The sequence below is a fragment of the Vipera ursinii genome (assembly GCF_947247035.1).
Source record: "Vipera ursinii genome assembly, chromosome: 2".
Lineage (NCBI taxonomy): Eukaryota > Metazoa > Chordata > Lepidosauria > Squamata > Viperidae > Vipera > Vipera ursinii.
In genome coordinates this window covers 238,468,373-238,483,760 of record NC_139513.1, presented here as the reverse complement: position 1 = coordinate 238,483,760, position 15,388 = coordinate 238,468,373, and the positions used below count along the sequence as shown (strand labels likewise).

General features: G+C 36.3%; 1 protein-coding gene across 1 annotated transcript in view; it reads left to right on the top strand.

Annotated features, from left to right (window-relative positions):
• ADAMTS19 (ADAM metallopeptidase with thrombospondin type 1 motif 19) overlaps positions 1-15,388 on the top strand; it is a gene marked incomplete at its 5' end in the record, with an annotated part of 115,100 nt that overhangs the window by 44,382 nt on the left and 55,330 nt on the right. Inside the window, one exon of the mRNA XM_083352160.1 lies at positions 13,402-13,507. Within this exon, the coding sequence (XP_083208286.1) occupies positions 13,402-13,507 (106 nt within the window). The remainder of the gene's footprint in view (positions 1-13,401; positions 13,508-15,388) is intronic.

The following is a 15,388-nucleotide window of genomic DNA, read 5'->3' as shown; positions in this document are numbered from 1 at the left end:
ACCTTAAGCATGACCTCTGAAATCTGTCAAGTCTTATCTAGTCATTCCCAGGGGAAAGCAAGTAAACTGATGAGATTCTTGTAACATAGGTGATGAATGATAAAGTTACAACCTGAGGCTATTCACAAATGATTCTCAATGCTTGAGCCTGACATTAATTTTATTAAACTCATTTCTCACACCCCTGGGTAAAAGAAAATACACCAGGATGGCTATTGACCCACAGGTAGCTGCTGGGTTACCCCAGAAGATAATGGAAGCCTTGCTACAACATCAACAGAAGGCAGAGATGAGGAACTTGAAGGCAACAGTGCCAACAGCCAGTGACCCTACCTCCAGCAGTTCCAGTCATGCAGCCTACCTTGCTGCATTCCCATACAGGTTTGCCAAAGAACTTTGAGAGGTTATGCTTATGCTATGCACCAACTCCAAGCTAGTTCCTCGTTTGTCCCTTCCCCCTGGCTTAACTGGCAGTTGCCCAACACTGCATGCTGCTAGTTTCTATACATCCAAAAATTATGGCCTACATCATTACATTATATCTAATGAAAATCTTAATGTAAAGTTGAATTTGATTTGGTTTAGCAAGTATTAGACAACAATTAAATACAAAGAAGATCAAACTAATGACAACTAATGAGCTGGAGTGCTGGCATATAATTAATTTAATTTTAGGGGTAATGATCATTTTATTCCTTTTTCCACTTTAATATTATTTATGGATTTGTCTGTCATATTGTAATTTTCTTTAATAATCTTTAACTGTAATCAAAACTTAGTTTCTTTGATTATTTTGGGGAACCTTTTTATGTGACAAGACTGCATGTAAGTATATGTGGGGAACTATATCTGTCGAAATAATGAGCACCTAGTAATTGTGAATTATCTTAGGGATACCTTATAAGGCCAAACAACATTGTATGTGTGGGTGTTTAAGTGTATCAAACAATAAACAAAATCATAATGAATTATAAATTAGAGCCATGATTCTCAAGCTGATCACCATGGAGCCTTTGGGGCCCCACAGGATACTCACAGGTGTGTCACAGGATATTTAACTTTTTCAAGAAGGTTTTGACATCAGTTGAACATCACATGAACTAGGGGCACCATGAAAAAATTACTGAGACAATAAGGACACTGAACTGAGAAAATCTGAGAACTTCTGAAGTAGAGCATAACAAAGAAAAACTGAAATATTTACTGTAAGATTTACTGTATTTAAGGTTTAACCACATAAGCATTATGTAGGAATAAACTTCATTACACAGCAAGAATTATTTCCAAGTATAAAATGTACAGGAGTATTCTAAGAAGCAAATGAAACATTGGATTTTTTTAAAAACAACCCCATCGGATAGCAAAATTTTAGTATATAATGTATAGTATTTATACTTTTTAAGCAACAGATATGTAAAAAGATTTTATCCTCCCTTCTTTTTTCCCTAATGGAAAACATTTGGTATAAGGAAAGAAAATGAATATTAGTTCTTTTCAGAAAGAGAGCTGCAAGTCAAACTTAATTTTCCCCAAGTCATGCTTTGAAGTATGTATATCTGAGAAACACTTGTGTTTATTAAAAACAGAAAACACAACTCAGAAATATATGAGTATAATGTACATATTTGTATTTCAAATATGATATACATTATACTCATTTTTTATACATTATGCTTAACTTTTACACACATTATACAACTTTTTCAAAATGCATTTGGGTGAAAATTATGAAAGTTAAAGACTTATAAATGTACCATTCAGATATGTTAGTATTTATTAGTGCTGCTTATCAGTTTTTTGCATGAACTCACAGTTCTAAAGAGTGATTGTTTGTATTTTAAATATGATAGGTATTTATCATTTAAACCGATTAATAAAAATATATGTCCAGATTGTATAAAATGCTGAATTTTGTATGGATTATTTCCAAAGTCTGTCATCTTTTTCTTTTTGTGCTGATATCTTGAGTTCAATTTCCCAAAGCTCAAGTCAGCATACTCAAAAGTCATGGATTATGAAAATCATAGTCCAAAGATTCTAGAGGTTGTATAACTTTGTACTTTAGTAGCCTTCTTTACTCTACCAAGTATCAGTTTCTGACCAGTAATTTTCATGACCAGTAAATATCTGCTTTTTCTTCATTCTTTTTACCTAGCATTGTCTATATCTTGTCTATTTTTTTTGTTTAATTGGTCCATAATATTAGCAGTAAGATGGCTGGCATATAAATTTAAAAAATAAATAACATTTTACTTTTGCTTGTGGCCCTTCATTTCTTCTTAAGGCTAGTTTCTTCTGATTCAGACAAAGGATCTCACTTTTTGGAACTGATTTCTTAGATATGGCCCAGTGGATTTCATTTAAAACTGCCCCAGTGGATTTCATTTATCCAGGACTGCGTATCAGTAATTGTATCTTTGTGTTGTTATAAGCTCATGTTGGAAGATCATATAGGAGCTGTGACCAGGGGGGCTTTTGCCCAGGTTCGCCTGGTGCACCAGTTGCGGCCCTATCTGGACCGAGATGACCTCCCGGGTAGACTACTGCAATGCTCTCTACATGGGGCTGCCCTGCCCTTGAGGACCACTTGGAGGCTTCAGCTGGTGCAGAATGCGGCTGCGCGAGTTGTGATGGGAGTGTCCCGATACTCCCATGTAACACCTCCGCGAGCTGCATTGGGTTCCGGTTGCCCTCCGGGTGAGATTCAAGGTGCTGGTAATGACCTATAAAGCCCTAAATGGCATGGGTCTGGGTTATCTTAGGGAGCACCTGATGCCAGCATCAATCTCCCATCGTCCTGTGCGCTCCCACAGGGAGGGCTTCCTTAGGGTGCCGCTGGTCAGTGAGTGCCGGCGGGTGATCCCCAGGGGGAGGGTGTTCTTTGTGGGTGCACCTGCCCTGTGGAATGACCTGCCTGTGGAACTCCGGACTGCCCCCGACCTTCGTTCGTTTCGCTGGGACCAAAAAACCTGGTTGGTTGATTTATCTAGCCTGGACTGAGGGGTTTAAAATTTTTAAATTTTAAATTCAAATTTTAAATTTGGGCTATTGTTATTTAATCCTATTTTAATTTTAACATTATCTTAATTTTTGTACTGTTTTAACTGTTTTTATTTTGCCCTGTAAACCGCCTTGAGTCCTTCGGGAATAGGGCGGTATAGAAATCTAATAAATAATAATAATAATAATGTTTTTAGCCAACAGTGATAGTATTTAGTCACCTTGCCTTTTCCTGCATCAGGATATTTTCCATTGATTTTTCCCTTAGCATTATGCATCCAAAACATTTAAGCTTTAGCTTCATTATGTATAAGCTCGATTTTACTTTTCAAGGGCTATCGGCAATATGTTGTGATGGAAAGCAGTCAAAACCTTTAAGATACCAATAAAGCAAAAACAAACATATTTTGGAAGCTTACCTTTTTTATTACCTTTTAGATGTTAGCGGTGTGATCTCAGGTATCTGTGTATCTTTTGAATCTAGCTTGTACATTTGGCAGTTTTCATTTCATCTATGTGTAAAGTAGACAAAGAATGTTAGTTTTTGGATAACTGGACTCTTCTGTTTTTATGTAATCAAGAATTATTAAATGACATATGTACTATATTGTTGGAGAGAACTGTCCCAGTCGGGAGAAGGGCTCAAGCGAGGAATTAGTCTGGACTCCGTATGTAAATACAAGAGGACAAGGACTGATTTCCTACTCACCCTCACCCCCACCCCCTTGACTCTTATTTAGTCTTCCCAAGCAAAAGCTACCAGTCTGGGGAGATTCCTGTGAAATGGGTATAGAACTATAAAGTATCTAGTTTGAATTCTACACATGTGAGTTTCGGTTGTTCATGCCTGACATATATTGATCATGTGAAAAAGAATATATAAAAAAGAAAAACAGTTATGAATTCCTAAATTTGTCTGTTTTATTGTTCTGTATATTTGTGCTTTTAAAAGTTTAATTGGATGCAACTATCAACTATTTATTTTTGAACATAGGATTCAACATGGAATTAGCAATTATGTGTACTTATTTGATCTTACTTGAATTTATTGGAATTCACTTTTGAATAGCTTTGTATGGGATCTTACGTAACTCTTTTTTCATGTTCTGGCATGAAAATAGGTTCTTTAAACTTAATTGTTATAAAATTAGAATGTTCCTTCTGCTTTCAAGCAGTGATGCTTCAAAAGGAAAAGGTATCAATTTGCAGTTTTTAGGTAAGTTTTTAAACAATCCCTAAGATTGACTGGTAAAGACTTAACTATTACAGAAGATCAATTGTACTCTCTCTGTGGATTTTACCTTGGAACCATTCCAGCTGTGTTAATAAGAATTGACAGGAAAAAGGAAAGAACTCTCTCTCTCTCTCTCTCTCTCTCTTACACACACACACACACACACACACACACACACACACACGCACAAACACAAACACAAAAGTGGGGGGGGAGAGGGAGGGAGAGAGAGAGAGAGAGAAGGAAATCTTTCTTACCTAATGCTGTGATGGTTAAACAGGAGCAGCTGTTCCTTTCAATCTAGTTTTTGTTTTCTAATTAATAGCAAAAGGCAAGACCTGAAACTAGTTCGCAAAAAAATAATTGATTTGAATTCAGTAGCTAATGTTTTATACAAGTTTCATGCTTAACTACAACATTGTCTAATAAGAAATAAAATGAATAAAATACTGATCTCGTTGCATCTAGATTCTAAAGTTAATTTATTTAAAAAAGCAAGGGCATTTTTACATTATCACAACTATTACAGGCATAGAATATTATCAGTCTTTGCAGTAGTGGGATTAAGGGAAAAAAAAACTATAACATGGGTAGTCCTCAACTTATGGCAATTGTTTAGTGACCACTTGAAGTTACAATGGTGCGTCAGCAAGCATTCATTCACCCAGCTGCTTTATCTCCCGGTTTCCTGCACCAGCGTTGTCTCTTTTTCAGACCCAGCTTCTCCAGCAAATGATTCCTACTTAACTGCTTTTTCCTTTCTTTCCGAAGATAGCACTTGAAACACTCTGCTGTCTTTGTAAAGTGGTTCTAAATTTGGAGCACTTTGTTCCAAAGACAGTGTAGCTTTCCAAGGAAAACTCGTCTTCTAAAAGGAATTCTAGACTGCTGTATAATTTTAATGGGATGTAGAAAATGAATGGCAAAATAAAATTAAATGGGACAGTTGTTTGGTGATATCTGTTTTGTCTGAAAAGAATGTTTTTCATCACTGCAATTTGTCAAAAATCAGAAAGCCACAATCACAAAATTCAGATAGGCTTATGACCACAATTGAGATTAGAAATTCGATTGCAAAGCAAGGCAGTTGTTAAGTGAATTGCATTCAATTTTGCAATCTTTTTTTTGTTATGGTTGTTAAGCCATTCATTGCAGTTAATTGAATTACACAGTTGTTAGGCTAATCCAGCTCTCCCCATTGATTTTACTAGTTAGAAGCCCAGTAGGAAAGTCACAGATGTGACCATGGTACATTGCAACTCTTGTAAATATATGTTATTTGCCAAATGCCCAAATTTTGATCATGGGGGATTATGCAATGGTCATAAGCAATGCAATTGCACTGGAAACAACAGTCTTATAACCATAAACAAATAGTCAAATACTACTTAGAGTTTTTGGGGAAGAAATGGAGGTAGTGACAGATTTTATTTTCCTGGGCTCCAAGATCACCGCAGATGGGTACTGCAGCCAAGAAATTAAAAGATGCTTGCTCCTGGGGAGGAATGCTATGGCAAATCTGAACAGCACACTAAAAAGCAGAGACATCACCCTGCCAACAGAAGTGCATATAGTCAAGGCCATGGTTTTCCCAGTTGCAATGTATGGCTGTGAAAGTTGGACCATAAGAAAGGCTGAGCGCCAAAGAATTGAGGGGACGACAGAATGAGGTGGCTGGATGGAGTCACTGAAGCAGTAGGTGTGAGCTTAAATGGACTCCAGAGGATGGTAGAGGACAGGAAGGCCTAGAGGAACATTGTCCATGGGGTCGCGAGGGGTCAGACATGACTTCGCAACTAACAACAACAAACTTACAGTTTTAGCTTTTTTGCTCATGTCTATTGCTTTGTGTAAGATTTGAAAATCTCAGGATTTTTTTTTATCTCTACATGATTTATTATAATTCTGGTCACTGAAGTAGGTGCTCCATTCTTTTCTTTTTGATAGCTCTTTTAGTCAGCAGCACTAAAATGTTGTTATCCAATACTAGACACTAAAGTGCTATACCTAAAAGTATTCCAGGGGAAAAAAAAGTGCTGCTTGCATTTCCAATTCCTAATTTGTTTTGGCAGTAAGGAAAAATAGAGGCTCTCTGCTCACAAAAAGTAGAGAGAGGAGAGAAGCAGGATAGGGAATATTTCCTTTGATACCAGTAAATGGCAGCAGAATAACCATGGGTATTCTGCTTTCAATTTTTCAACCCTGCGAAATAATCGCCTCGATGCAATCGGAACCTGAATCAACCAATCAATCTTTATTATGGTCACAGACCAGCATTCTACCGTTAAAGGAGATATTATCTGCTACTTCTCGTACAGCAAGAGAAATTGGGATAGAGAAAAGACCTGGTCCCTCAATCTCTCTCCCTATTTCTTTTGCCAAGAAAGAAGGAGACAAACAGAGAAGGAATGAAAAATGGTTCTTCTGTTGATAGTTCTCCATCCTGGTTTCCTGGAAAACTGAAACCAGAGGTCATGGGCTTCGTTCTCCCACTCCCCCCAGTTTCTCTCCTCTCTACTTCTGCCACTAGAGGAGACAAATTGAAGTGACCCATTAGGTCCAATCTCTTTCCTTCTCTTGCCATGGATATCCTGCAGAGTAGGGAAAGAAGGAGGAAAAGTAGTTTATCTTCCCTTTATTGGGTTGCTGGCTGAAAAAAAGGAGAGGAAGCAAAGAAAGTGACTCTTCGGCTGCTGGTCAAGTGGAGAAGTAGGTCACTTTGCTAAGCTCCCCCTTCTGCTCTCCTACTTTGTCCTCCCAGTAGGAGGAGAACCCTATCTCTCCCCTTGTTAAAAGACAAATAGTTGCCAAACACCAGGGGGAAGACCCATATCTAAAGCAACCTGGAGTAGTTAATAGAACTCTCATCTACTGTGAAAAGGAAAAAAAAACCACAAGTTCCAAAGGTTAGGGGTGAGGTTAATGTATTGTAATGTATTGCACATCAATTTGCTGAGTTATCTTCAGTATACGATTATTTATTTATTTATTTATTTATTTATTTATTTATTTATTTGTTTGTTTGTTTGTTTGTTTTTATAAACCGCCCTTCTCCCGAGGGACTCGGGGCGGTGTACAGAGTAAGGTAGGTAAACATAATGAAACAGTACTGAAAAACAATAATCAAAACAAACTGGGACCCCAATTAAAGCTATCAGGCCAGGCCGGACTGCTGGAACAGGTAAGTCTTTAAGTCGCGCCGGAAGGTGCGGAGGTCGGGGGCCATCCGGATTTCAGTTGGTAAGCAGTTAGCTTAGGCCAGGGGTAGGCTCGGCTCTTTTATGACTCATGGACTTCAACTCCCAGAATTCCTGAGTCATAGCTGACTCAGGAATTCTGGGAGTTGAAGTCCATGAGTCATAAAAGAGCTGAGGTTGCCTACCCCTGGCTTAGGCTGTGTAAAAAAGCTGAGTGATCAGGATAAAATAAGACGTCTGTTCATACACCACCCATTCTGCCACACAGTAATCTTATTTCCAGGAATCGGTCATAATAATATTGGGACTTATGCTGCTATCTTCCAACTTGGTGCATGGTAAGATTTCACCAGACAAACTGAGACTGTCCTGACATGAGTATTTCGCAATCTGTAAAAACAATGGATATCTGAGTTTGCTTATTCAATAAGGAACATTCTGGGTACAGTTATCTGCACGAAGTGAAATAACCATTTAGGAATGGAGAAGCTGATCCAATCTGGGTTTGTAACTGGGACCAGAAGTTTACTCTTCTGAGTTTTTGGATTCGTGATGGAACCCATCTTCAGGGAACTGCTCTCTATTGTAATATGTGCTTTGGGCTATTCTTTGTTGAAGCTTTTTTGTTATTGGGATGGGATTATTTGTTGTAATTAAGATTTATTGGGATTAATCCTCTGCAGGGTAAGAAGACTAATTAAGATAGTCCACCATGAATTAGATGAACTGTTTCTTGGGAGGTGTTGGGAAATTTCCTGTTATCTTGGCGAATTCTCAGTTGCTTTCTTGTGTAAAGAAATGTTCTGTTACTTGCTCAAAATATTTCAGCACAGTAATGGGACTGACATTTGGAGCAACAGAATTTTGCTTTTTTTTTGTGCGATACAGTTTACTTTTTTTTTAAAAAATGCCCTGCTCACACATCTTATTCATATTAGTTTATTTTTCCCATCCAGGCTTGATTTTGAGACAGAATGCTTTGCTTGCCTATATAGGCTATCTCCATCAGAAAGAAGCAATATGATCCTTTCAGTTTTGCTGGTGGCTTTTGATACTAATGCATGATTTTTTTTTCTTTTTTGAAGTTGTTTGTTGGATTTAGACTTGGAGGCACCATTTCATGCTGTTTTTCATCCTTCCTGGAGAGTGTTGCACATCCTATTGGCTCTTCATGTATTGCTTTTGAATAACGTTAGCTGGTCCAAAATACCAAAACTAGGCTACTGATTTCAACCAGCATATAGCAAATAGGGTTGTGCAGCAGTTCTGATAAGTATGTTTCTGAAAAGTATGTTTCGGAATGCATTGGAAAACAAATGTAACATGTATTCTATATGTAACAAAGCAGTAATATTTCATGCAGTTGCCAGAAAAAGACATGGCTGCTTTGGCTTGATATAAACAAGTACTATAGTCCTATATACTCTGAAGTACCCTTTGGAAATGAAATCTGTACCACCTCATAGCTTCAACAGTGAACATTTGATAACTTTTAACATTTTTAGTAAAGGTAAGGGTAAAGGTTCCCCCGCACATGCGTGCTAGTCGTTTCCGACTCTAGGGGCCGGTGCTCATCTCCGTTTCAAAGCCGAAGAGCCAGCGCTTGTCCGAGGATGTCTCCGTGGTCATGTGGCTGGCATGACTAGACGCCAAAGGCGCACGGAACGCTGTTACCTTCCCACCGTAGTGGTCTCTATTTTTCTACTTGCATTTTTTACGTGCTTTCGAACTGCTACGTTGGCAGAAGCTGGGACGAGTAACAGGTGCTCACTCTGTTACGCGGCACTCGGGATTCGACCTGCCAGACTGCCGATCTTCTGATCGACAAGCTCAGCGTCCTAACCCACTGAGCCACTGCGTCCCCCCCCTTTTTTTTTTTACACAGCCCAAATTCTGGTTGTTTTATTTATTTTTTACTTATTTCACTTATGACTTACCTTTCTACCCTATCAAGTATTCAAGGCAACTAATAAACTTTGGAAAACAAAAAACTGAATTTAAGAAGTTACTTAGCACTGAAGAAGTGCTGAAATTAATACAAAAGCTAATTCATTGTTAAACGTTTGGTGAAATATATCAATATTTATTTATATTTTCCTAAAATCTGAGAAAGCAGAGATCCAAAAGCAACTCTCAACTGGTATTTTACTGCTGGTGAAAATGAAGAGCCTTGGCAGGAGTTACATCTTCGTAAAAAGTCTCACTTCCTGGTCTGTTTCATAGTGGGAAATGTAATTGTTAAGAAGTCAAGCCTTAAGCCGATTTGGGACTTTAAAGTTTATTATAAATGCTTTAAATTGTGGTCAGAAAGCAATTACTTACTAATGTTTTAATTAAGTAAAAATCACATAATTCCTGAATCTTGTGCCAATTAGTAGCCTACCTACAATATTTATACCTATTGCAACTTCTGGAAACTTTTCAAGGGTAATTAAAGGGTTTCCAAATCTGATCAGTTTATGAAGATTACCAGCTGGTGAATCTGATGCAGTTGCGTTTATTGTGTATAAAGTCCTATCAGATCTGAGACAAGACTGTTTGAAAGATGGCATTCATTTTAGAATCTGTTTGTGTTTCCTTTAGAAACATTTTTTTGGCGTTACCACCATTTTAGGTATGTTTAGCAAGTAATATGAAAAATAGCCTTCTTAGTAGCTGCTCTGAGACTAGAGATAGAATACTCAATCATTAAAAGGAAGAATATTTTTTTGAGGGAAGAAGCTGTCTGAAAAAAATCCCTTTTCACACAGTTTTCTCTAATTGTAGATACTACAAACCAGAGAAATACCTTATCAAATTACTTCCTGTCTTTTTCATCCATAATTCATTGTAAATTATTGAAAACATTTTACCTCCCTTATACTTCTATTTTTAGGTTTTGTATATGTCATATTAATTTATATTAAAGAAGCGATAGGGATTATTGATCTTTGACACGATAATTATTTTTAAGGTACGATTTAGCCTTGGCCCTCTGCCAATGATTTAAACTTGTTATAAAGCTTCTGAGGCATGCCAGCACAGGTCCCTGGAATGCATCACCCTCTGAAGGCTGATAATGTCTAAGGATTCATTTCACTTTGAACCAAGAATTTGAAGCCAATGTATACTGGATATTGCACAAGCACAGACACAAAGGGAGAAGAAGGGAAGTGGAGTTTTAGATATGGGTCAAGTAACAATAGAAATATGTTTGTCCAGAGAAATGTATATTTGCCTGTTCCAAACAGTATTACATTTCCTTCTGAATGAAAAATATTCAATTTATTCGGAGTGAAGGTGGGTTTGCTCCTAGATCTGACCTGCTTGCTGGGCTAAACCTGCCAGATTGTAATTGAAGTGGAGATATGTGTACTTTAAAGATTGCTTTAATAGTTTCTTCTCTTTTTCATTTATCCTCCCTCCCTCCTCCTGTTTCTTCTTTTGTAGATTTCATGTATAACTTGATAATCAAAGTTGCATTGAATCTAATAGATAAAAAAGCTGGCTTTTTATATATTTGAAATAAATCCTTTAGCATAGATGGAAAACCTAAAATAAAGTTCCTTTTTATTATTTATAGCTTGTGGGTTTTCTTATACAATTTATATGATTTTTCACTGAAAACCATGCTCAGTAAATTTATGCATATATCTACATTCAGTGGAATGTCAGCATTAAAAGGCAAGACCACTGTTAAGTAGCAAAATTTGAAGCACAAATGTAAACCAAATGTACATTCTTTTTGCCAATATATCATTTCATCCTGGTTGAGACAAACAATAGAGAATTTCTAGGAGAGACTTCAGTGAGTGCTGATCGACACACTAAAACATTTGGACCATATGGAGAGCTAAATGTTCCTATGTGTTCAGCCACTGAGTTGCTTACCTGAAATGATATGTGATATATTTTCTGCTTATCCATTGCAATCAAAGGAGGTAAGAAATAGTCAACCCAAACCTTTAATATCTGTTTGGTTATAGTTGGTCCTCACGTAACAACTCTAATTGGGACTGGTCTGCTAAGCAAAATGGTTATTAGATAAATTGTCATGTGACTGCACCACCTAGCAAAAACAGCTCCTGTAGTCGCAGTTGCAAGCCTTAGGCAAGGACAGTGCTGTCATTAGTCAAGGACTCCATGCTTCTCCTGCTTTGCCCTGCTGATCTCTTGCTTCATCTCCCTCCACGCGAGTAAGCAGTTGCCACATGTGCCTTGTCAGAGGAAGGAAGAAGACAACAAAGATCACCTGGGACAGTAAGGGTTGGCAGGTATAGCTGGGGGCACTGAGTGCAAGTGGGGGGCAAAGGGCAGAAATGGGGGGCAGATAGACTGGTGGGATAAACACACACTGTGGTCATAAATGTGGGAAGGTTGACCACCCAAATTTTGATCATGTGATCATAGGCTCTGCAATGTCCATAACTTTGAGGACCAAGTGTAACTACCATTCATTCAGTGCCTTTGTAACTTCAAGTAGTCACTGAATGAATGTTTGTTAAGAGAGGACTTCTTGCAGTGTTCTGGGGATAGCAGAAGTAGTTCATTGCTCTCTTTCAGAAATTGGGCTAATAGATTGATGATGCTCATTTCTTGTTTCAGGATATATATGTGTCTTACAATCTCCTATATTTTCCTCAGTATATTTACTCCCTATTTTATTTATCACCACTGTATCATTTTATTTTATTTTTCCATTGCCAGTCCATCTGTATATGTTTATGTTACTTCTCCAAGGTTGAGATTAATGCAGTGTGAAATGAATGTCTCAGGCTGTTGTGAAAGTTTTGCTCTCAGCTCTTAGATTAATTTCTAGTTACCTTTTATGATATTTCTACATTCCGTTGCATTGCTACTGTCTTGTTACTAAATAAATGTATAAGAAGCTCAGTTCAACAGGTTAGCTTAATTTTAGAATTTGTGTTAATGCCAAAACTAAGTCAGGGAATGCATTTGTAATAGAAAGTATGGTTTTACTAGTAAATTCTTGCCAGTCATAATATAGAAAGTATGGTCAGTTTGAAAAGGGTTTTCAAAACTACATTTTGGGAACCTATGAAGTTATACATCACTATTGTATAATTGGATTGTTGATTAATAACACTCATTGCAAGTCCTCATTGCTAACCCATTCCTTTTTAAATGAATAATTTGTTCTGGATGAACTTATACTATGAGTGGGAAAAAGCCACTTTCTGCTAAGAATGCTCCGTGATGTATTAATTTCAAAGTCACATTGAGATGAAATCCTTATTGTTTCATCCAAAATAGCACATATCACAATTTGAATTTACATTGCGGCATGCATTAAAATCATGTTATTTTGTACACAGAGAAATTTGGCATGGAATATGTTAAAGATATGTTAAGACAGTATTTGTTAGACTGTTATTACACTAAATAGTAAACTAGGTCTAGGCTACTAGACTATTATTTTTATCCTTTTGTATTTTTTTTCTTTGTATTTGATTCCTTCAGAGGAACTGCACTTGTTTGCCCTATGCCTATGGTATTACTAGAAAATGTCCACTGATTTAAAAAACATGGGTTGGGGAAAACAAAACCTTTTAGAAAGGACATAATCACAAACCAAAATATGCAATAAATCATTTAAATACTATCTAAATTTCTAGCACATATGTAGAAAAAAAAAGCCAGTAGTAGCAAAGCATATATACCAACAGTATACTGATTTAGTCAATATGGGTTACTTCTTGTAACCTTGCATAATAAAACTCTTAATTAAACATCACACTTGAAATGTCCATTATTATGTATGTTTTTAGGGATGCATCCTAAGAAAGCAAGATATACTGTATCTATTTTAATTGTTATACTTTTTGTCAGAAATTAAAGAAACTTATCAGTATAATATTACTGGGGAGGGGTATTTTTGGTAAGCATATGCAAACATTAGTAATAACAGGAAATGAATTTACTCAGTTAATATCAAATATGGTAAATAATTATCATTCTTATATCTTTTAGGAATAGCATATTTGAATGGCATGTGTAGTGAAAAACGAAAATGTATAATTGCAGAGGACAACGGTCTGAATCTTGCATTTACTATTGCCCATGAAATGGGTCACAAGTAAGTAAATGAAATAAGCAATATCTATGTTTGCAATTATATACAGTGGCTTTTAGGAAAAAAAAATAAGCCCCGATTTGACACATTTGATATTTTTGCTTTTTGTATGCTGCTGGGTTTTTTAAATAGCATGTTTTATACATTCCACATATAAATAAAATATTTCATATGATAGGTGATTTGGGAATATTGCAAATAATTAAATGATAGAAACAGAGACTCCAGGAGAAGAAGAGGCAGAGCCTAGGTGTGGAGTCAAGGGAAGACTCACCCTAGAATTGTTATGTGTCCACAAATGCTCCAAGTCCAGTTCTCCCTTGAATTCCTTTGACTCTTATCCAGTGCCAATTTAGTGCTGACTCTTAATTGAGCAGAGTCTTGTGTATAGGCTTGAGCAATAAATCTTCTTAATTGAACTTAATCGTCCTGATTCTTTGTGCTTGGCAAAGACTTATTTAGAAAGCAAGGAAAATTATTCTTTTTTTAAAAAAAAGGAATGAATTTTTGGATTTCCAGAAACTGGATGGAATATTTTCTGGATATGAAATTTCATATGAAAAAGAACAGAAAAATTCTGACATCAGAAGACATGAGATTAAAGAATTTTTTTCCAAGGCCATAGCCTACACCTGCTTTTACAATTGAGTCCAAGAGGATCTTTACACTGTAGTCCTCCTGTCCACAGGGAGGAAGTATCCTGCTGAAAGCCAAAATTAATGCAATCCCCACTCAATCAGCAGGTTTCTGGATAAATAAGCCATAAACTTGAGTCAGGTTTCCTCCAATTTATTTCCTGTTTAGCAGGACTGACTTCCTGTTTCAGAACTTGATTGAGAGACTTGGGAATCAAAATGTGGTTAGAAAAATATGCAGGTGAAACCACAAAGATGGGAGAATTGAGCATCTTTTCTCATCATATGGCCTCAATATTTATATAGGTGCTGTGGGACAAACAAAGGAACAGGAATGGGAATATATATTTGTCTATTTCTATCCTTTTATGCTCCGGTATTTATTACAGTGTTGTTTTGTTAGCTTCTCAGTTCAGATATGGAGTCTGTCAAGAGTATTGGCAGAATTATCTTATTCTTGTAACTGAAAGTAAAATTTACTTCTGAGAATTCTATTTTACAATTTAATAATAAGATTTGTTTGAAAAAAACCCCAAAACTTAAATAAAAACAGACTTGTAAAGTATTTATTCATAACATCAGTACATTATCAGAGGGATTTTTAAAGCCTGCCATTGTTTATGCAATCATACAAAAATGTAGAAAAAATCATTTTCAGGTGGGATTTATAAGAAACACTTGCAATGGATAATTTATTTGAACCAAAACATATTTGGTAACATTTGATTTTTCAAAAAAGCAATTATAAATATGAAATTTAAATCCTGCAAGTTAGCTGGTGATTTGGATATATCAACTGCAGAAATTTTCAGCTCATTCTCAGGTTTTTTCTTAAGGGCTTATGGAACAGAAAGAAACAACTTACTGTCTCCCATTTTCAAATAAAATAAAGCTGTTAAAATGAACTTGTCTATGTCAATAAATGAAGCACAAGGAAATTTGGTATAAGGAATTGTTGTTCTTCAATTCATGTAGTCATTTCTGACTATTCATGACCCAGTTGACCTCATTTCACTAAGGGTCTTCCAGTAATTGCTTCTTTGAATTTTTCTGAGCATATACATGTCTCATCAATTAGAATTTTTTTCTCCTAGTTTCTTTTTATTTATTTTTTTATGTATTTTTAAAACTTTTTTACAGTAACAATCTTTAATAAACAATACATTGTCTGGGTTTATATGTTTAACATTAATTGTAATACAATTTCCATCTCTACCCTTTATTCTGTTTTTCTAACCATTTATAAAAA